General features: G+C 43.1%; 2 protein-coding genes across 2 annotated transcripts; one reads left to right on the forward strand and one right to left on the reverse strand.

Annotated features, from left to right (window-relative positions):
• Positions 1-3,169: 3,169 nt before the first annotated feature.
• Positions 3,170-17,077, forward strand: plekhn1 (pleckstrin homology domain containing, family N member 1). The gene is made up of 16 exons (XM_053425796.1): positions 3,170-3,369; positions 5,402-5,492; positions 5,602-5,763; positions 7,111-7,191; positions 7,704-7,794; positions 9,491-9,624; positions 10,147-10,296; positions 11,497-11,577; positions 11,677-11,752; positions 12,003-12,148; positions 12,438-12,590; positions 13,690-13,926; positions 14,472-14,627; positions 14,974-15,234; positions 15,473-15,533; positions 16,280-17,077. Exons 1-16 carry the CDS (start codon positions 3,296-3,298, stop codon positions 16,462-16,464), a joined length of 2,139 nt encoding a protein of 712 aa, XP_053281771.1. The 5' UTR covers positions 3,170-3,295; the 3' UTR covers positions 16,465-17,077.
• Positions 17,078-17,673: 596 nt separating this feature from the next.
• On the reverse strand, positions 17,674-22,066 carry LOC128442719 (PPARGC1 and ESRR induced regulator, muscle 1). The gene is made up of 3 exons (XM_053425289.1): positions 20,177-22,066; positions 18,653-18,769; positions 17,674-18,476 (listed from the first exon to the last, which is right to left on the reverse strand). The coding sequence occupies exons 1-3, from the start codon at positions 21,447-21,449 to the stop codon at positions 18,340-18,342; spliced, it is 1,527 nt and encodes a 508-aa protein (XP_053281264.1). The 5' UTR covers positions 21,450-22,066; the 3' UTR covers positions 17,674-18,339.
• Positions 22,067-23,053: the final 987 nt, after the last annotated feature.

The raw sequence follows: 23,053 nt of genomic DNA on the forward strand, positions 1-23,053 counted from the left end.
AATTTTATATTTACGTAGATACTATAAACTGAAGATGAATGGTGATGTGCTTGCACACAGCATGTGAGTAAATGCTAAATATATACAGTATAATCAGTTACATTAGCTTTTTGTATATATATTTACCATCTCACCCTTGTAGCACCTCTCAAAGAGGAAACACTAAAGTTAAGGGAAGTTTCATTCATTAGTTTAAGTAGTTTTCGTGAATTAAGTTTCTGTTGAGTGACAGAAAACAAGATTCATCCTACGAGAACACTGAATGAATGAATGCATATCCAGGCAAATTAATGCAATATCTGTTGAGATGTTTCACTCTTGTCATGGGGGGAAATATATTTACATGATGAGGTTTATAATACCTAATATTTTATTCTCTTTTCACTTTATGTTATGTCACACCTAGGTTAGTTAGTTTGTTTGTTTGTTTGTAAGCACGAGTAACAAACAACAAGAAGACAGATTACAACAAAACTTGGTGTTTCTTTAATATTGCGAGATAGGGCGTTTTTAAACATTTATCTTTGAGTGTGTGCAATTTAGTGCAATTTGGCAGTTTAAGGGAAGTACCTGGCTTTGGTGGAGGTGTGTGCAGGACTGAGCTAAATTTTAGGGAAAGATTTCCCCACTCCGGGTTTTGGAACTCGTGCACTGTTACTTGCTTGTAAAACCTTTGTTGCATTTCTTGAGATCGGACTGGATCCAAGATGTTAATCTTTGTCACGACTGGATGATGTATTTCTTCTGAAACCACTAACTGAAACTGGATTGTCATCACAGTAGAGAATCCCTGGCAGGTTTTTTCTTAGCTGCCTTCCTCATGGAATACTGGGAAAGAGACATGAGTCATCGTGTCGGCTACGTGTATTATCAAGTTCATTTTATTGCTTTTTCAGTGATGATCCACAGCCAGACAAGAAACCTGTTTTCAAATGATGACATCATGGGTTGAATTACAGGGACCATACTGTAGTCAGTTAGATTACTGAGTAAAAGCATCAAATTACTGTCAATGGATCCAAATGAGATATAATACACATAAAGTCCTCAAATGGCTACAAGGACAATAGTGATTCAGAGGTCCCTTTTACCTAAGTCACATAAATTAAACATATTTACCCTGTGTAAAAGCATAGTACATTACAGAGGAGTGTGTGCATTATTAGCATTGTCCTGTATTAGAGAAAATAATTAGTGTCAGTTTCCTGAGAGTAATAATCCCATCTAATGGATTAGGTTAAAAAGCTTTTCTAAACCCAGGATCCTTGATAGTACCTACTGTCTCATAAAGAGGTTTAATATGTGGACCCAAAAAAATTTGCGCATGGTCCACGCTTCATTGATTAAGGATTTCTGGAAATTGAATCAGTTTTTCAATTGCTTGTGTCATTTCACCCTGTGTTTTGAAAAGTGCTAAATAAATAAAGTGTATTATTGTTATTATTATATTATTATTTTCAGTATTTTTCTTATTATTATTATTTAAAATGTTTAAGTACCACCAGAATAATTTTTTGGGGGGGATCTTGTTAATTAGCTTACTATCAAAATGTTTTCTCATTTTGAACATTCCCTTGTTTAATCGAGAGGAGATAAATGATTAATGATGATAGAGATATTTTTCTCCTCCTAATGATTTCTATGACCTAAATTGTATACGCCATGTTGTTTCTTTCATCTACACATCAGTTATAGTTTGAGTTTGTCACAAGTTACATATTACATATTTACTTGTGTATTCTGAAGAACAAGTCTGGCTCGTTACCAAGGATTGGTTTAGGATTAGATCCATGATTTACTTTAATTTAAATCACATGTAATTCAATCAGTTTTCTTCATTGATTAAGCTGCTGGACCGTTTTGTGAGTAGTGGGCTCAATCAAACGAAGAACAATCCCACAGAGTGAAGAACAATCACTCTCCTGAAGTCTACAGTCTACAGGCCTCGAACAGGATGATGTCTGTTGCTGCCTCGGGTGGATCCGTTCGAACAACCTGGTTGATCAGGTTGGCAGCGAGCGGCACACGTTCTCGTGAATGATGACTATAGAGCGCAGCAGCTCGACACAGACAGTGACCTAATTAATGAGCAAACACAAGGCCATCATGAGGGTTTGACTCCGTCTGACTGATAAGGCCACTTGTTTCTGATCATTTAAGGTAAACAAGCCGGGAAACTAGTGTGAGCCTTCCATGCTGTAAAACAAATACTTTAAAAAAAGAATTTCCTTAAATGTCTTCATGGGAATGGTTTCTGTATAATGAACTTTACACTATATTGGCAAGATAATAAATAAAGATAAAACCCTGAAATTAAAATTGCGCCTCAACAATTTAGTTTTGTTGACTTTCACTTTTTACATGGCAGATATCTCATTTACAAACAAACACCTTACATGCAAACTAGACATGTTTGCATAAACCCATAGCCTTGTGGAAAATAGAGCATTTGAATACACACACACATACGTGCAGTTTAAACCATCCTGACTTCCGACCCCTGTGACAGACGACCGCCCAAAATGTGATAGAATGCTAAAGAAGAATATGTCTCAAAGAAAAGAAGGAACGATCTAATAGTGTGATACCCTTAAAATGAATTATCTTTCTCAGTTTCAATATCACAGGGAGCTTTGGGCTATTTTTAACATCTACGCAGTTTTACTTTCCAAATCAATAGGTCCATTAGAATTGTGAAATATAAAGTTTCCTAGATACTTGATGTTTCCAGATGACACTTGAGTTTAGTTGAGTTAGAGCATGTGAGTCAATAATAAACAGTCTGCAGGCATTTTTCATGTCTGGACATGCCAATGGAAGCTCCCGTCTTGCCTTTGATTGACACACACCATCCATGTTTAGTGACCACTCAGTGCAGCGGTCAAACAACGATGAGGCCCATTTGGCCCCTGGAAGGTGTGAAATGGCACACTTCTCCCTGAACACCCCCCACACCCCTGGTCTCTGTTGTTGGGATTGATTTAACAGACAGAGGCAACTCAGAGAAGGTGTGAGTCCTACTGGTTATTCAACACACACACACACACACACACACACACACACACACACACACACCCACTATCTTTGACACAGCCCCAAACTCCACCCCTGTTACGCACACACTCTCTCACCGGTCTCACTTCTCTGCCCTGCCCACTTCTCCCTCAGTACAAGTCTGACTTCAGCCGGGAGCACACACACAAACACACACTGCACTACTGGATAACACTCTTCCATCACAGGAGTCATTTGTCTACAGAGCAGCAGCAGCAGAAGCCTCACAGAGCAGAGCAGCATGGGGAGCAGCCTGTCATGTGTCCCCCAGCACAACTTCAGATTCTCCAGTAAAAGCTTCATTCGCAGAAACAGGTAAGAACTATCACAACCTGTCCTGGGGATTCTTACTGTACTCGCCTCAGCCGGCTCCCTCAGAGCACATGTCCTGCCCTTGACGGCCGTTTGTTATTTCAGACTCTGTGTTTCAGACAGAAGGAATTCCTGGTATTTCTCGGGGTTTGAGCAGCGGGGTTAAATGTAGGTTGTGAATTTTGTGACGCCGGGTTGTCAGGATCATATGGTTGTGCAGCATAGTCTGGGTGTCGTGCCTGAGTGGTGCCTGAGTGCTGCCTGTCTGGGCAACGGTGTCGATGATCCAGTTACCATTTGCCTCCTCTTTGCATCCCTCTGAAGATGATCTGCCAGCTGTCAAGTCACTCTGGTTTCCCCCCCAAAGTCCGGAGCTGACCCCCCAATCATTATCACGATCACACATGGGCAATTGCACTCCATAAAAGAAACCGTTGGGTTTATGGCACCTGATGGCGTGTAGTGATCTGATATGAAGGCATTAAATACAGGAAATGACAGACATGCTTAGTGATTTCTGATCTGGTTTTCTTGAATCCGTTGGGATTATTTGCCCGGGCATGTTACGATTGGCGCGGCCCACTCTGCGGGACCAGCACATCTGATGCTGATTAACCTCTGCTACAGAACATCTGTCCTGTGTGATGATTCAGGGTCTGGTTTGATAGAATGTGTCATGTTGCGCTTCATTTTCAAATACAAAAAAGAGACAGGGCAAAAAAAAACAGAAACATCCACTCCGGCTTAGACACCTTCCCAGTGGGATTGATGGTTCGGCACAGGAACAATGCATTCAGTGTTCCTGCTTCCTGTGCACCCTCCTCGCTCTTTGTGTTGCTGAATCAGGCCGGGGTCAGGTATTCCCTTCAGAGAAAGGGGAGTGAGGTGCATTGAATACAACAGCAGCGATTTGGAGAATGTTGGGTGTGTAAGTCAACTACCTATCTATTATGTACATTCCTCTTTCACGTAGCAGCAGCAGATTGCATCAGTGTGCACGTTATTAATATGTGTACGTGAGAACAAGTTAAACAGGGACGTGGTAGAATAGTATCAGTCACCGAACACTTGTCAGTGATCGATGCTGGACATGGACTTCCTGAGGAGACAGACCTTGATTCCCACCGTGAAAACAAACGCCGGCGTTGTTGCACCGAGGACACTGGTACACATGTGTGCAGATAAGCAGATAAACTGCAAGCTGAGAATGTAAGAGCAGTCCCACAGTCTTATCGTTGCAGTGGGGGAGCTTCCTCATAGAGACGTGACACTAATGGTAACAGATGAGGGTCATGCAAAACAAAGAGGGACATTGAATGCTGATTTTCCTATGCACATCCTTAATTTAAGAAACATAAGAGCCGATTGTTCTTATCATTTAAATGGTTGGCATTGATGGGCCGAGGACAAAGGAAGGGTCTCTGGTGGATTCACTGTACATTATGTGAGACAAAAAAAAAAAACACAATTCAAAGTTATTTACCCACTGTAGTGGAGTGGCACTAGAGTAAAGTCCCCTAAAATGTAATCAAGCTTTACCAAATTTCACACATTCAAAGATATAAGTCCCCTAAATCTGCCTGTTTTTACCAAGAAGAATTATGCTATGGGAAATAGCAAAAATTTGAAAAATGCCACATCTCACAATGGCTTCTTCCCTGACTTATACCACAGACTTCATTTCATATAAATCCTTTCAGTTGTTTTCATGTGATTTTGCCCGCAAACAAACATACGAACCAATCATGAAACAAAAAGACAGGGGTGAAAACATAACCTCCTCAGTGAAGGTAAAGAACAGAAAAACAGAAAACAAAGTCTCTGCCACTGAACTTGAAATGCAAAACAGTCTGAGCAAAGACGGGTGTGTTAAGTTCTACTCTGTGTCTGATAACAGTGGGTGACGGTCAACTGACAAGTACGGGAAATGCTCCCGATGACTGCCGTTGGGGATTTAGCTGAACAGCAAACAATGAATAGCTGGTAAACACAGCAGTGTGAGTGGTAACACGTGGTGTTTCCTTTTTTTGAGCAGCAGCCGCCTGTTTCGCAAAAATTATCCCCAGGAGGGGCAGGAGAAGTCCAACAGCATCATCAATATCCTGTGCACTGTCACCCCCGGGAAGGTAAGACCCTCCCTCAGCCCGCAGTAGACTAACCTGAAACTCATACTCATAACAGAGAGAAGTTCAATATATGTCTGTTTATTTTCTACTGACATTATGATGGTTGCAGGAAATGTGCCACAAAGATCTGCAGTCAATAGACAACATCAAATGGAATCCTCCGTTTCCTTACGACCCGGCCAGCGGCTGGAAGAAGAGCAGCATCAATGTGAAGAACTACGGACGCATGATTCACAGCTCCAAAGTCCGCTTCCGCTTCCTCCAGTGCCAGGTGAGCCAAACCAAAACGACTTTTTAATGACGAAAGGAAAACAAAACTCATGCTGCACAATCCTCATTGTGGTTAATGAGGTCTGAAACAATGACCAAGCCTACGATGACACATCGTGCCAGTCATCCATGTGATCAGCGTGAGTGTCAACCCCCCCCCCCCCCCCCAGAATAACCGGACAGACGAACTGAAACTCGCTGTAGATTGACGTAGTGGCAGGCAGTGAATAATCCAATCGGTTTTCCACGAAGCGGGCCGCAGCCTGTGTTTGGACATGCTCGCTACTGCTACAGTTGTGAAACATCTCCCAGAGAAAACCTCAGGGTAGAGAGAGAGAGAGAGAGAGTTCCTCTGATCCCAGGGACTGATAGAGGACGGCCCGTCTGCGCACTGTGGGAACTGCAATTCATCAAAGCTGTGACACAACAGCTCTGTCAAAAAGTAGAAAGGAAAGAGTGCTGGACGGAAGGGCGTCATGATGCCAAAAGAACACAAAGTGTGCAACCTAGAAGAACTCCAGAGAGGAGGCATGACTGTCCAAAGTGTTGACAAGCGACGAAGACGATTGCTAAACGAGTTACTTTAAAATCACATTTTACGCTCAAAGAAGACACACCTTCCCGGAAATCCTTGTCCTTTCTGCTAAATCAGAACATCTCCCGTAGGCGCTCCATGAATCGGCAGGTGATACAGGAACAAGACATTCTGATCAACCGATGACTCAATTTGTGTGAGACTTTTGATACAAACACAAGTGCTTAAAAACAGTTCCCCGTGGTATGAATAAGGAATTGAAATGGCAGTCAGCTTAAGGAAATACATTTAAATTAACTAGATCCATTTCAGCTATGCCGGATTTTTTCATCAAGATCCATTGATCCAGATCTGCAACACAGTTTAATGAGTCCTTCCACGCATCATACAGCATCTGATTAACAAACAAACAAACAAACAAACAAACAAACAGACGCACACAAAACCTAACTCCCCTTGTCGAGGTAATAAATACAGGAAGTGAGAAACCTTAAAAACAATCGATCTTAAGATTAAATGATTCTCATCTGAGACCAACATCAGGAAAAGACACATTGCTGAAGATCATGGGCGTCCAGACATGTGCCTGTATGTGTGAGGGTTCATTTCCTCAACACTAAACCAGCTGATTCTACCGATTCTCAGTTTTCCAATTCGGGCTGTTTCATGTTAAATCAGCTCCTGTGTGTGTTTTGAAACCTGAACACAGAGTAGGTGAAACGTGATGGCTCTGTAATATGAGGATTGTAGTTTTCTTACAGTGTATTACTTCTTAGACAGGACATTTTATGACGTTCTCTATTATCTCTGCAGGATATACATGATTGTTACCTGGATCTCTTCCAGACGCACCTTCACTTTCTCTCTAACAACACAACCGGACTAACATACCAGGTGAGTTTGCTTTCACTTAGACAATATCACAATGTTCACGACTGATCCTTCAAATGCTTCGCTTTATCTGTCCTTATGACCATTCCCAGGATTTATTTCATTAAACTTTCTTTGGGGCAGATTTCTACTTTACATAATCGTACCTTTCGACATGTGTACCCTTCCAGTCAGCAGATTGTTTGTAAACAGAAAGTATGATTAAGTTGCTTCACCATGTGTAAAGCGTGAGCCGCCATTAATCATCATTTTACTGTGTCTGTTGTCGGCTTACCTTCTTGTCAAGAAGAGACAGCTGTGATACTTTATACAGGATAAGTTAGCATTCACTTTAGAGGATGGCAAATGCAAAGTATGCTGGGATTCAAGGTGAATAATACAATTAAGAGCTGAACAGTTGGCTCAAATGGAGTAATTGGAAAAGGAAATGTTGCAGTGAACGCTTTTACTGAGAGAATGAGAGATTGTTTTTGTGCAAAGAAACGTGACTGAACCTTTTGTTGTCTTGTGTTCAGGGAACTCTTCCGTTGAAAGAACTCTCCATCTGTAACCTGCAGCAGAACTGCAACCACAGTCAACCCCAGGAATTCGCCTTTCAAATAAACGGTAAGTTTCGACTCCAGCGGAGAGGAAACAAGTGTTTGTTGGCACCGAGCCCTGGAATGTCATAATCATCTGTATGGACTTTTATTGGTTGTGCTGACTTTATCTAATCAATCACTCAGGCTGATTGATTAACAAACCCAGCATGGTGTCAAACGCCAGACTTCAAAACCAAAAGACAGAGGATGAATTAGAGCAGTTGTCAACATTTTTAATGCTGTGTTTTAAGTTATGGATCAAAGTAGAAAAATCGGCTCACGGAAAAAAATCACACGCTTTTTCCAAGCTGCAGCATTTTGTATGTTGTCACATTCCAGAGATTCAAAGGTGCTGCGACCCCCTTCACCTCCACTCAACCCCAAGACTAACTAGAGCCGGGCCCCCTTCACCCTGGGTCAGGGGGCCAAAGCAGCCCTTAAGACCCTGCTTGTTAGACGACAGGTGCACTTCAGTGAGCCCAGCTGTCGGGCAGAAAAGCCCGGCTACCGCTCTTAGCCTTGTCACTGCACATAATCTATGGCACATTCCAAAAACTGCTCCGGTTAATGCCCGGTGGAAATGCCACTTAGCTTTTGAACTCTTGGTAGACGAAAACAGTCTGAGGCTCGATTTCTTTTCATTAAGTAGAAATGTGATGCCGGGGTTCTTGCCAGGGACTAATGCAAAACTACAGAATAAAAACAAATGTGAAAAGTGCCTATCACGAAGAGTAGACGGTTTCTTTGTTTGCATTTGATTATGGTTTCTATCGGACTGACATCTGAACCGTCTCCACATTCACAATGTTGACACTCATCCGACTTCCCCGGATCAAGCTTGTTATTTTGTGGTATTGTGTTCCAGCTGTTGTTGCAGTGTGGACTTTGATTTGCTTTATGGGATTCACCGCGGACAGGAAATATGTAGCGGAAGCGTGTCAAGCGTCTGAGTCAAGTGAGGGTTCTCACCAAGTGCTTTCCTCCGAGAGCGCTGCGGAAATATGATTCAGCTTTAGGGTGAAGTGGTGTTGGTGAGTTTACGGGTGACGTAGCAAACACAGCACGAGACGGTCTCTAAAAATCTCTGTAAGGCTTTACACAGTTTGAATTTATGTTGCTGTGAAAGTTAGATAATGAGACTTAATTACCTTTAACAATAGTGAATAATGTCTATAAACTGACAGAGTAGCAAATGTCGGACTATGTGCTGCCAGTCCTGAGAGTTTTCCCTTCACTCGTCTTGTTTGAACTCGGGGAGCACATGGTGGTCAAGGTCTTCAGGAGCAGTCAGTGGGCCTTCTCCAGAGAATTAGCACACAAAGCCAAGGGGCTGGAGTGAAACAGACTATCTGTACTGGTTATCTGTGGTATGTGTGGGACTGATAGATAGAACGAGATTCCAGCTCTTTTCATCCCAGACCCTGGTCATTCCTCCTGAGTAAACACTGTGAGGGGGGGAGAGACTGCTCTGACTTTTACATACCAGATGACGCAGGTCAGACGTTGGATCTTCTCGCAGTAGGTCTTACATGTGGTTTACTCACTTCAACATGTGTTAACATTTATTAAATAACTTGTGCTAAACAGCCAAGAACGCGACGGGTGGACTCACGGTTAATGATTAACCACTGCGTCAGCGATTTCCCTGAAAGAAAGTCTTGGAGAGAAAAATTCCCAAAAGCCACTTTCCTTTTTGACCTTGTGACCTTTGCACCCTGCAGGTGTCAGCCTCAACTCCATAGTTGTCTACTGTGCCAACCAAGACGAGCTGGACCTGTGGTTTGGCCTTCTGAGAGAAAACATCGAGGCAAATGGAGGCACTGCAACTACAATCGAAAACTTCACCAGAGTGAAGGTAAGTTGGACAAAACGTTCGATTGCCACCTACCTCGAAATAACCTGTTATATTATATCAAGCTGCATAAAAAAGTGGCTTTCGTGCTGCAACAGAATGTGGTCATCATCTTTTAACCCACCTGGTGGATTAGCCAAGAAAGTGGTTTGGCTTCAGCCGCTCCTGAAAACAGGATGTGTGTGAGCGTGTAGATCTGATGAGTCAGGTAGGTCACTGCTGGCTCTCCCTGAGGCCTGGATACTAAGGAGTGGCCTTGACCACATCACAGTCAATATCAAAATCACATCTGCACAGGGTTGACTCCACACCCACAGGTGGGGAAACGGCTGATGAAACACATGAACCAAAGTGTGTCACGAGGAAATAGCTGAACTGACAATGTTTGTGTGAGCCTTAGCTGGGACGCGTTTTCTATGGACAAACATTCAACTCTTAAATTTGCTTAGGGTCAGAGGAATGTTAATATCTACATTGCTGACGATTCTTCGTGACTTCTGTTTTCCCCCTGTGTACGTTCTGTAGCTGAACCAAGACAAGGCTCCCGAGGGCAGAGAGGAGCTGAGGAACTCCATCAACAGAGAGCCCATCTACGAGTGGGAGGGCTCCCAGCGAGACAGCCTGGGCCCCATCACCTATGTCACCAAAGTCCGGCTGCAGCACCTGCCCTGTCAGGTACGACGTCACCGCTGTTCATCAGAGTGAATCATCATTTCTGGTCACGCAGAGATAAAACCCATGATCTGGGTTCTTTACTATTTATGGGAATGTGCAGTTGAGCCACGGGTAGAGGCGAGAACGTGATTGGTAGTTTGTTGTCCCACATTGACTCCTGACTACAGCCGCCTGTAGTGATACATGGTTTCGTACTCTGGGAATTTTTCACATTTAAAAACCTCAATAACATCAGCTCAAAATCCAGGTGACTCACAGTTCTTCAATTGCGCAACACACACATTACCTTAACACAGTGTGAGGAGTGACTGAATGGGTGGAGTCCATATTTTTGGCAACAGGGTGCCTCTGCTGCAGATGTAACTCTGGTTTCTTTCTTTTTCTATCGAGGTGCATAACACTGTGAGACACCTGCAACTAGCCTGTGAAGAAAACACAACTCTGTGCTAACCAGATCAGACATGAGCACAAATAAATAATGTTGATAAGGCTTCGCATAGCAGCCAGTAAAAACAGGAGTCATGACACAGCATGCACGGTTATCTGTAATTAATTCTCATATGGGCCCGAGTGAGTGAGATTTAGGGCCCCGGTTGTGTGAGAGCCGTTCGCCAGGCTCCCAGTGACTCAACTCACCTCACAGCTGGAATGTCAGCTGTCTGTCCAGACACACCTTCCGCGAGGGAGAGGAAACATAAACTGCTCGTCTGCCGCACCTTTAAATGCCCCCCCGACCGGCCGGACTGAAGCTCTCACTGGGATTCAAACTGTGCCTCTCAGCAGAGTATTAAAGGATAAACACTGGCGTTTTTTTCTATGTTTGCCTTGGGTCTCACGGTCGCCTCTGTGCTTCGTGTTATTCATAGTTATTTTCTCACCCGGGCAGAATGACTGGAGATTATTTTCTTACATTCATATTAAAGGACTTGGTGCCATTCGCTCCTATACAACATGGAATCAAGAGAACTTTTCAGAGATACTTATATGAGAGTTAAATTTAAGCTTTAGTATGATTTAGATTCTCTTTGAGTTTAATGTGCCAAACCTTTTCTGAGCACCTGAAGGGAGAACCAGACATCTCCACCAAGGAATCATCCGTCATAATGGTGTTGACATTTTATTATGGGAATATGTAAACAAATGGTTGACTGGTCCTGACACACGTAACTCACTATATCAGCTTTTATCTTGTGTCGACAGGAACAGAGTGACAGACTCCTGGTGATGTACCCGGCGACCCTCATCATCCTATCAGAGGAGAACGATGGGCTCTTTTACAAGGTACCACTCTCCTACACTTACTAATATCCTGAGGTGTGTGCATGAAGCGTATCCATTATTATGTCTGTGTATTGGGTCTAACAGTCATTATGATTACAGGGGAAACTTCCACTCAACATGATTACTGTGACCACACCCTGCCAAGACGTCAAGCCCAACACCTTTATGATCGAAGGTAAATAGAGTGAATCAGTGAGCTGCTCTACTCCGGACATGTCAAGGGGAATTTAAATGAGTGTGTGTTCTTATGCAAGCTTTATGTTAAGTGGCCTTTTGCATGGGTCTACCAGCGTCACAGAGTATAACCCCTCTATGAATGAGCTGGTTTTATCCCCAGTGAATGACATTCTGACTATAGCACATTCCAGCGAGCGACTGGACCGAATGACAGTCTTTGTGTCCCCCCCCCGCTCCTCTCTTCCCAGGGAAGCTCATCAACCCCATAGTGATTTCGTGTCTGGATATGACCACGTTCTGCGACTGGATCCAGCATTTCAAAGCTGCTGACGTGCCTGTTCTCACCCCCCCGCCCCCTGTGTATGACATCATCTACACCCCGACGGCAAGAGAGGTGAGACCCCCCCCCCCCCCCCCCCCCTTCCTTTCACGGACCGCAAACTATTACATTGTTCACAACTGTTGATGAACCATAACTATCAAGGAAGCTATCTACACTTGGTTTGTGAACCTGCAGGGACATGTGAGGGTTCAAGTATGAGTAGAAGTGAAAGAGGACACATACTCTTTTTATAAATCACCATAACTATGATATGATTTACAATAACTACATTTGTCAAGTTTGTTCTTGGTCAAAAACATCTTTATTTAAATGTTGAATTTCTTGCTCCAATTATTTCTAGGCTCCCTCATTCGACCGGTGGAGTGGAAACAGCCAAGGACGGAGTGAGTCCCTTAAGTTCAGCCAGTCAACAAGTGGACGTGGGCTCCACAACCTGCAGCTACCCATTCATGAAGACAACCCTCTCACCCCAGGATATGCTGAACCGCTCTGCGTAAGTCAGCCATGTGTCAATTCTCACGTTCAACTGTTCTTGGACTAATTAATGCACAGTACAATCTTAGCACAGATATAAATGTGGAAGGATTTAGCTTTAGACATAGAACGAATGTTTGTTTTGGTGGAGCTGAGCAGCAACACATTCCCTTCACAAAGTTAATTATTAAGTGAGGTCAAGACACCTAAAGGCTCCTGTTGCACCCACAGAGGAGGAATAGGGAATCCTCAGGCCATATAACGGCCAATAAAGTCTGATTCAGCAAAGATGTTTAAGAAGAACTGAGACTCTCGCTGTGTAGGTCGACTAGCCCACTCAATTAGCTGAGCGAGGCGAGGGCTCAATGCCCAGAAGACAAGTTGTTGTTCAGCTGAACCACCACTCACCCTATTAAATTGATAGACTCTTTTCTCCAAAAACACAAAATGAAGATAAAGAACAATGATGCAACAGGAGAAACTGTTTAATACATTTGCTCTACAAATACTCACTGGTTAAAATCTCGGACTCTATCTGTGTCGTAAAACATTTTACACTAACCTTATAAATCAATAAATTTATAATATAGATTGATAAAAATATACTACACCACATTCACTTTTTAACTCAAGTAAAAGTAAGACTTGTTTTTAAATATACTTAATAGTATTAAAAGTACAAGTCTTCTTCACTAATGCAGCAGTCCACTACATCATTAACTGAGCCTACTGTCTATTCAGTTTGATAGAATAGTACAGACTACTTATTTATAAAGAAAACTTCAGATGCTCCTGAAAACTTATTGTCAGTTCTAATGGCTGAATCTAGGCGGTGTTACAGGTGTTTCTTCATCACCAGTAATGCTGCTGTAGCAAGGGGCGGATTCTAATTATCTGATTGGATCTATGTACCAAATCCTCCTGTTATTGATTATTTATAAAGCACATACGGTATATTTGCTGGTATATGTGAGTAAAAGTAGAAAGTAACTGAAAATAGAACCATGTGAGTACAGGTACTTGAAAAATTTACTTAAGTACTGTAACGAATATACATCCCAGCCCTGGCTATGACTCTTGGCTGACTCTTGCCCTGGTTGTGTTTGTTCTCCGTACAGTACAGCCGTCCCTCCTCAGCCGAGACCGCCCGCCTGGGCAGCAGGAACAACAGCATGTCTTCCCACACCAGGCCCGAGCGTGACCTACGACCTTTGTCCCTGCGCTACTCCTCACCGCAGCACAACTCCTACCTCCAGCCTGCCGAGAGCTCGGTGGCGTCTCAGGTCTACAGCACGCCGTACTCTGCCCTGCACCGTGTCAGCCCGCAGCGGCTGGAGAAAGCCCCACTTGTCAAGGTAATTCAGTCTGGCGTCTAACTCGATAACCGAATATTCCCTCAGAGACCGTTGACTTATTTTACACGTCATGTGTGCAGCTACTAAAATAGATTCGAGCTGGAGGACGAGAGGGGTCATGATATGTGTTAACAAATGAGATAATAGTGCAGAATCGACGCTGAAAGAATAATTTATGTGATGGTGCAAAAATGAGACCTCTATTACATTTAATTACGAAGAACAAAGCCACCAATCAGTAAACAGTCACTGATGGAACATCCGTGCATTACGTATGGCAGTTAAGAGTTTTATACACAACACTGACAGCTGACGGTTGATTTATGAGACAACACATAGCACTGCTGCAGATCAGGGACTGGCATCAGTCCAAATCCTCTACTAGGTAATCGGATCTGGTTTGTGTTATTGGCTCATGTGAATCTGAAGAGCATGTGATAGAAAGTCAGATGAGACGATGGGAACTAAGTGATTGATATTCCTCTCATCAGCCGGTGTTTTAAACTAACTCCTGCCTCTGTCTGTCCGAAACCTTTTGTGATCAGTCGAACAGCTGGAGCACACCTCAAACGTCCCTGAGCTACTCCCTGAACGGCCCACAGCGCCACTCGGACATGTGCGCTCCCCGACAGCCCCTATCGCCGCTGTACGACGAGCCCTGCAGTCCCGAAATCTACTCCCTGGATGAGGCCATGCCATTGGTAAGTGGGTCAATGATACTGGATCCATAGGTTCAATTTACACCTGCACAGCTTCTCTGATATCAAGCATCGCACACACACACACACAGACACACTTCAGTGAAAAAGTAAGAATGATCAGTCACTGTTAGTGTAGAGACTTAATAACAACCAGCAATTATTTATTCTGGGTTTGTATATTCAAATTAATCACTGAACTGTGTTTATCTTTAAGAATTAAGTTTATTATATTTGCTAGTTTCTGGTCACATCAAATTTGTCACACACTTAAATAATTCAAAAGTAATTTCTTAATAACAAGATTCACCATCATTACTAAATCAAAATGTTATTAATTTTATTGAAGGAGGAGAGCTGGCAAGAGCCAATTCAACCCCACAGCCACCACCTCCACCACCAGCAGCAGCAGCAGCAGCTCCCACCGCCCTCCTTCCAGCTCCACACCCCTCCCATGGGCAAGCGCGGCAGGAGAAGCCTGGTTCTGACCAACTCCCAGGGACAGGCTCTGAGCCTGGATATGGAAGGTCCTCCAAGCCACGCGGAGCAGAGAGCCGAGGCCGTCTCCAGGCTAAAGCTCCTGCCCGTGCCCGGCCGAATGCAAGAGCAGGTGAGAAATATGACAGTACTCATCTCTCAGGACGCTCCTGTTCCTGGAATGTGGAGGTGCAAAGAGCAGCGATGGAGCTCTGTGTGGTAGCAGAGCAAGTTTATTCACTTGTTCAGCAGGTGTTATTTGATCTGGGGCCATATGTGAAACATTCTTTGATATTTTCACGAAATATGAGAATGTTTGTTTTAGTTGATCACAGGAAGTAACTTTCTCGCCCTTTCTCTTCTGTCGACAGATGATTCTCCCGTCGAGCTCTTCGAGGAACACCTCTCAGATGCCTTACAGCTACTCACCAGGTAACAACTGAAGGCATGCACCTGATAAAACATTCTTCTGTTTGTGTGTATTAGTGCACACGTGTGTCGACTGTATGTTTTCATTAAACGGCTGCATAAAATCTATTGAGCAGCGGCGAGCGCTCCTTCAAATCATAGCAAACACTGCAGCATCGTATTTCCCCACAAGTGTCAGTTGTGAAAGTCAACACTGTCTGCTGCCTTCCTAAGCACCAGCAAGGACACACAACATAGCTCACACTCCCTTATACCTTAAATTAAACACTGCAGACGCTCTGGAATGATTTAACCCTCTGGTCTGTCAGCAGCTAGACAGAAGGTCAAAAGTTACGGAACTGAAAGTGCAGGAAACACACAAATGAGCCGATACCATTACAGCCATTGTGGCTCTCAATTCCATTTGATGGAATTAAGAGAACACTGTGCAATGTGACGGGCAGGTTTCTACAGGTTATTTAGTCATTTATGAAAACAAAACTAGAATTGACTTTAAGTTAAGGCTTAGCCACGCTATGATATAACAAGTGGTTTTATCTGTCAGGCTGCATGTGGCTGTACCTTTAGAAAGAATGAAGGTGGAGTAGCAGTGGCATGTTACCTCGGCAGTTTGACTGTTTACACGTTGGAATAAAGCCAATGACACCATAAGTGCCTTGGAGCTATGTCCAAGTTGATTCAGTCAAGGCGATGTTTTGTCTTTCATTGTTCAGAACTAAAAGCCTGGGAATCTTCTCTCGCTTCTATAGATCACCACTCGTACCTCGAACCAACAGAACCAGATGACCAGGAAATGGACTATGACAACATTTGGGAGGACGACTGTGATACTGGAATGAATCAGCCAACGTCTGGAATTTCGACACACTGGACAGGATTAGACTATGGGGCCAGAGGCCTTGGTGCCATGGCGACCCAGCAAAGATGGTCATAAAACAAAACAATAGCCGGGCCACTCGTCTGGACGTGTGCAAACAACAGATCTCTATCGGAGGGATAATAAAAGCCAACCGGCACAGCCTGTGCTGCTCCTGCTGTGTACAGTGTGAGCCGGCAGATCAAGGGACCTGCGCTGTCGGATGTAGTGCAGCTGAGCAGGCGGACGATGAGTGCAAGCATGCAAAGCAGCAGGCTAAATAAAAATATTGTGAAAGTGACAGACTCGTACTTCAGCTGTCTGTTTGTGATGTAGCATTCAACAGAGAAGACAGCTGGTTGCACTAAAGCTTTCAGACGAGAGCAAGAACTGACTGTTTTTAATTATTTAAGTATTTTCAAACATGCTGTTAAATGTCTTTTTGTTTGAGCTGAAAGCTATAAAAAGCATTCCAAGAGGGCTTGTTATTGTACAGGATGTATATTTTTGTAAATGTTGTACATATATTATTTTAGTATGATACATTATCAAGACAAATAGATGTGGGTTTAACGGACTGCCTTAAAGGTGCTGCTGTCACTACAGCATGGTACTGATAACTGTATGGCTTCCTCTTTTCCATTTTTGTTTGAGGTGTTTATTTATATTTGGCAATAAAAGTATAATTTAATCCTGTGTATCTGTTTATTCTTATTGTTATGGGACTGTTAAATCTGTTTTATGTATATTACAGTCAATACAGTATACTACTGCATATATTCGCACTTTCGAAACAAGAAAAAGCTGATGAGTGAAACTGATGAAATGAAATGATGTGAATAACCAACAAGATATCATTGAAGCAGGATTATCTCCCTTTCTGGGCTTTAAAAGACAAAATTGGTCACTGTCAGTGAACTGCATGGAAACTTCATAAAAATCCAATCAGCTGAGTGTTTGTATGAAAATACTGTGACAGTATGACTCAATGTATTTTATAGCTCCACCACGCCATCTACTGGAGAAAAATATATTATTATTAGTCAAGAAAGATCTCCGCTCAATCCTTGAAAATTATACTGAATAAGTTTATCATAATGTATTATATCAAACTACGTATTTTGAACTACACTAGATTTCTAGGGCAAATTGTATTATTATTAATTACTTAGAAACTGCAGCTCACTCAGCTGATCCAATTCATATTATCACGTGAGCTTGTGCTGCCCTCTAGTGTTTGGAAAGCTGCACATCCAGGAATAGTCTGAGGAATGACAACAGACACAATGCACACAATTCAATTTAATGTTGTCAAACTGATGTCGATCCACGAAATATGAACAGCTCACAGAGCAACTTAGATAAAATACTGTAGAGTCTTCTATGAATCATCTCTCATGAAAATCAAATGCCCTTCATAAAATTCATAAGAACTCTGGCAAAGAATACAGCTCCCAAACAATTACACAATAACAACTATGGGGGTTCTGTTACAGTGGGAAATGTTGCAACAGATATGATCTCATTCATATCATGAAATAGTCAACACAGTGACTTTGGATCAAATCAGCTGCTACATAAAACTAGTGGAAACAAAACATGCTCCAACAGCTCCATTTAAATATTATTTTTCAGGGATTCAAGTTAATCCATTTATCACAAGTTCATCAAACATCGTCAGCTCAGCCGAGCTTTGCTGCTAATCTCACTCACTGAAACCTTATTTACAATTGTCTCGAACCTGTAAAGTCTCCTGTCTGATAAAAACACATGTGTCATCTCGCCCTGCCGAAGCAAAACAGCTGTTATTAAACGAAACTCTTTCCATTCTATGAAGGCGTCAGTGAAACTTGGGTTAATAAAGGAGTTACAGTGCAATCACGGAGCAGCACATTAAAACATGTGTCATATTCCTCCATGGATCTAGGTCCTGCAGTGACTCAGATCCAGGATTCATGGGAAAATTGATAATTTCACTGGTGACGTGTATCGAGAGCAGAGTAATTCCTTCTCGCTGGCGGCCGCCTCCATCTTGACGTACTTACGCAGGTATCGGATTGCTGACAGAGCACTTACGTTTGCCAACAGAACTGTGAAAGTAAAATACAACGAAAAAGTGAGTCATTGTGTTACTTATCAAAGAATGAACACAAATACACAATGACAAAAAAAGCGACTACTGTGTAATTTCAGTCTTTAAAAAAGCCGCATATGCGGGCTTTCAGTTATATGAAACTAAATTACTGCTACGTATGAACAAGCATACCAGCTTTCCAGGCATCTCCAACTTGTGGGTTTGCGGTCTTCAGTACCCACGAAGCAAAGGCGATACAAACCAGACACATGTCTGACTGTCGGAGTGGCAGGAGCAAGGAATCCAGCCCTTGAGAGACAGAGGATCACAGATAGTGTTGTGAATCTTTTTATTTGATCATACACAGGCAGTTCACAGAAGGAGAGCGTCAGGTCAACAGAGGTGTCAAATGGGCGCTCCGGAGCTTCATAATTGGCAATAACATCCCAACAGCTGAGCAGTAGCCCCCAGTAATATGTTGGGACTTCCTGTTCTGTCACACCGTGACCCGATCAAATCCCATCATCCTTCACAGATTCCAGGTCTGCAGCCACACGTCTGCTTGATGCTACTGGAGTTTGAAAGTGTGACTCGTGGCCTTGAAGATAATCCTCGTAGACAAGTGTGAATCATTAGAGGCCATGTCATGATGCCGAGTGTTATTATCTTAATTAAAGCTCAGTGTGGGAACCCATACGGACGCCATGTGATGATGACATATCCCTTCAAAGCTAGACTAATAAATAAGGGTGCTCCGGTGGCAGCTTAGAGAAGACAATCATTGAGTGGAGTCAAATTATCACGTACAACCATTCCTCTCTACTTTCACCAGCGCAGCCCAGTGAGTGTCCTCCGACAGCTGAGGTAAGAGAGTCCGACCCGGTCATGACTGGAACAGCTGACCGAGTGGATCACATATCTAACACTACGACATATCTTACACTACGACTACCCACGTGAAGCTTCACTGCATACTGTAAATATTGTACATTATTTAAAAAATTGTTTTTTTCATTTGTATAAACTTTTAAAAAGAGGTATGTTTGTCTGTGTCTGCAATCGTTGCTTTTAACACTAAACTGTCTGCTAGGCATGACTATGGAATTGAACCAATCTTTAATTTGTCCATATAATTATACAATCCTATTTAGAGTTGTCACACAAGTTATTTATTCACCTTAAAGTCTAAATCCACCACTTAGCTGACTCTGATCACAAAAGGTTGTTGTTGGCCAACATGCAATGGTTTAATTTCTAAAGGCATAAAATGTGAATTTTGTAAAGCTTAGTTTAGATAATAGTGTTCCCAGAGAATTAATCAGCTGTGGACTTAACTTCCGAGGTAAAATAAGATCACACATTTTCTCCACTCCAGTTTTCCATATGAGACCATTTACCAATTAAAATACCACACTAAGGGTTTATACCTTTTTATTGCAGCCAAATTATCCAACAATTTAGACTGATATGTAGAGTTTTAAAGAATTTTGATTCTTCTTTTATACTGATGGAGCTACACATTTACTCTTGTATTATTCTATCCCCTTATTCCAGTTACACTCTAAGAACAAACAGAAACATAATAATAAAAAACAACTTATTTCACCACTGTTTCTTAATCTAAAATGTACTGTTATAGCAGTAGCCGGCTAAAACCTAATACCCTAACTTAAACCTTCATGCATTACTGTGATAATAGTGGGAAACTTTACTTACTTGGATTTGAATCAGCCGTCTGTAAACCCTCATTTCTGAAAGGCTGCATCGCCTGCTGTCTGGAGATCCTGTCCTCCAGGTGGTAGAGAAGTGGATCCGGAAACATCACGTCTTGATTTCCCAGAGCTTTACTGGGATAAAGTGTCCTTTGAAGGGATCTGCCACTTTGCCTCACAGGTACATGAGACGTTCGGGAGCTTGGGAGAGTCTGCTTCTGCACCGTGATTCGCGAAAAATGTACATTCCTGAAAGAGAGTGTTGCTTTCCAGAAGAAGTTCTCTCTCAGGTCACTGTCTGTGAAGAAATGGTCATAAATGTCCGTTGATATCTGGGATGAGTTTGCGTTGTGGGTAAACCTGGTCACCACCCTGACAGGTCCACAGTTGTCCTCTTCATCAGATTCAACTGAAGAATCATCAGAAGAGGAGGATGCAAAGAAGCCCTCATAGGCCTCAGGGAACTGTAGATTTCTACAAGCTGAGCGTGAGTAGGAACCGATAGGCCCCTGCTCACCTTTGGTCTGATCCTCCGCTGAGATGAGAGGACAGAAGAAGGTTTCTGTATCGTACTCTGAGAAAAAGTGATCATAATTTTCAGAAACAGAAGTTCCATCTGAGTAGAAGGTGGTTACGTTATCTGTGGCTGGTTGGCTGGGAATCGACGGCTTACCACCAAAGAGGTACTGGAAAATATCGGAAACAGAGATTCTGTAGCCGTCTGTCCAGGAGGAAGGTAGAGAATCCATGTCCGCTTGCTTTGGCGTCTTATCCTCAAAGACACAGTCAAACTTTTCTGATCCTTCTTCGTCTAAGGTTTGTAACGTTTGGCCTTTCAACCTGGAGCTGAATGAGTCAGAATACAGAGCAGCTAGATTGTGCCCACTTAAGGTTTTGGAAATCTTTCTGTGGCTCTGTTTTGCATTTCCAGAGAAGACTGGTTGAGAAATGTTACTCACAGACGTCATCATTGTATTATCTGTGCAAGTATCTGAACCTAGACTCATCAGCACAGGTTCACTCTCCCATAGAACACTCCTCGAAATGAAAGAATCATCTGCCACAACAGCACCTGAACCTGATTTTTCCTGATCAGGACCACTGGGCATGTGCTCACTGGTTTGTTTGAGCCTGGACTCATCTGATTGTGTAAAAAAACCTGAATCGGTTAAAGCAGACGCGTCTGTTTCCTGACTTTCTGGAAGAGGTGGCACGGATCGTAAACCCAGAATGTCATTTATCGTCAGCTTCTCCATCTCCCTCCAAAAAGAAGACATGGCAAACACTGAGTGTTTTGAATCTGGTGCGTTTTCAGGTTCACATTCAGCTTCTTCTGCTCCGTCCAGTGAATCCCACTTAGATTCTGTTGAGTAACTTGATTCGGACCATCTTTTAGGTCCAGATTGAGCTTCTCTGTCCTCGTGTGTAAACAATATCAGTGTTTTTTTTTCTGTTTGACCTCCAGACTCATTTTGTCTGACAGATGAAGAGAAGCTACCAGACAGGTCTGCGAGGTTTTCATTTGAGAGTGACGCTCCAGATTCTGTGAGCAGGGACGATAATGATGTAATAACTGAAGGACTTATTGAAGTTATTAAGTCTTTAGAGGTGGACAATTTGATTTCTCTCTGACTGATGATTTCCACAGATGGGCCGGGATTCCCAGGAGACACTAACTGTGATGCTAATTGAGCTAATTTGGACAAAGCCTGAACGTCCAGAGGGCGCTCTGTTTGCTGTTCTGTATTATATATGTCTAAATCAGAGACACAAGGTAAAGTATCGGGTAAGGTCACCTCACTGGAAATCTCTAGTATGAATGGACGGGCTGTGGTGTTGAATTGCTGTGGTTTTGTGTTGTCCAGAGCGGAGCTAAACTGGTCTGTGTCATGACGCTCGATTTCCAGCTGTTGTTGGGGCTCAGCCGGTCCGTGACACGGTGTGCTGTCCTCTCTGACTGAGTTTCCAGCCTCTGCAGCCAGGACTGAGTTAGCCTCGGATAGTTTGTCGTTTTGGCCGACTCCCACGGCGCGATCATCTGACTCTGCGCTCGGTGAAATACTGCGAGTGATTGATTTGACCTCGGCTGCACAACACTTAAGATTGTGCCCGTTTTCACGACCACTGATCGAATGACTCGCTCCATCAGCCTCGTGGAGAACGGAAACCGCCAACCAAGGATGTTTATTCAATTCTGTTGATTCTCCAACTTGTAATTTCATGCATGGCTGTGAATCTGTTTCCACATTACCATGTCTGCTTGTCGCTGATATTGCATTGTCGACACATGGTGTAACTGACTTATTATTTGTTGCATGATTTTCAGCCAAGCCTGCTGCTTTACACCTTTCCCGTCTGAATGGGTGTTGGTATATAATATGAGAGCCATCATTTGTTTTGATCTCTTTAGCAGATGTCCTCACTGGAAGACGGCTTGAGACGGAGTATAAAGAGGACACAACCTTGTTTTGTGGTGAGTTTGAATAAAATAAATCCACATCCTCAGGTAAGCACAGACCCGCTCCTCCTCTCCCTGAGTACTGCTCCTCCTCTGAGTCGCTCGGCTTCACTGAGAACCGCCTCTCGTAGCCATGGGCGCTGTCGGCCGGCTCAAAGCTGAGTCGTCTCTTCTTCCTCCTCTTTCTCTTGATGGAGGCCGATGGAGAGGATTGTGGGCTTGCTGATTTGTTTAGGCTTGTTGCGTCTACCTGAAAAACAGGGTTGTGTTCTTCCTTGCGTTTAATGCGTGTCACCATTTCTGCATTGCCCGGTGATAACTTGTTGCACTTATCACTTTCTGTGAATTGGCTTATAAAGAAATGCTCCTGCTTAGTATCCTGCAGAGGTGTGCACGTTTGAGCCTTCATCACTTTGTCTCGGT

The sequence above is a fragment of the Pleuronectes platessa genome, chromosome 6 (assembly GCF_947347685.1).
Source record: "Pleuronectes platessa chromosome 6, fPlePla1.1, whole genome shotgun sequence".
NCBI classification, from domain to species: Eukaryota; Metazoa; Chordata; class Actinopteri; order Pleuronectiformes; family Pleuronectidae; genus Pleuronectes; species Pleuronectes platessa.

Excerpts from the sequence above, each read along its gene's own strand:
- plekhn1 (XM_053425796.1), top strand. The coding sequence starts at position 3,296 with ATGGGGAGCAGCCTGTCATGTGTCCCCCAGCACAACTTCAGATTCTCC. Across the intron at positions 10,297-11,496 it reads TGCAGCACCTGCCCTGTCAG|GAACAGAGTGACAGACTCCT; the intron begins GTACGACGTCAC and ends TTGTGTCGACAG. Across the intron at positions 15,534-16,279 it reads GCCTTACAGCTACTCACCAG|ATCACCACTCGTACCTCGAA; the intron begins GTAACAACTGAA and ends TCGCTTCTATAG.
- LOC128442719 (XM_053425289.1), bottom strand. The coding sequence starts at position 21,449 with ATGTCTTCTTTTTGGAGGGAGATGGAGAAGCTGACGATAAATGACATT. Across the intron at positions 18,770-20,176 it reads GACGGCTGATTCAAATCCAA|GGCTGGATTCCTTGCTCCTG; the intron begins GTAAGTAAAGTT and ends CTGTCTCTCAAG. Across the intron at positions 18,477-18,652 it reads TGGAGATGCCTGGAAAGCTG|TTCTGTTGGCAAACGTAAGT; the intron begins GTATGCTTGTTC and ends TTACTTTCACAG.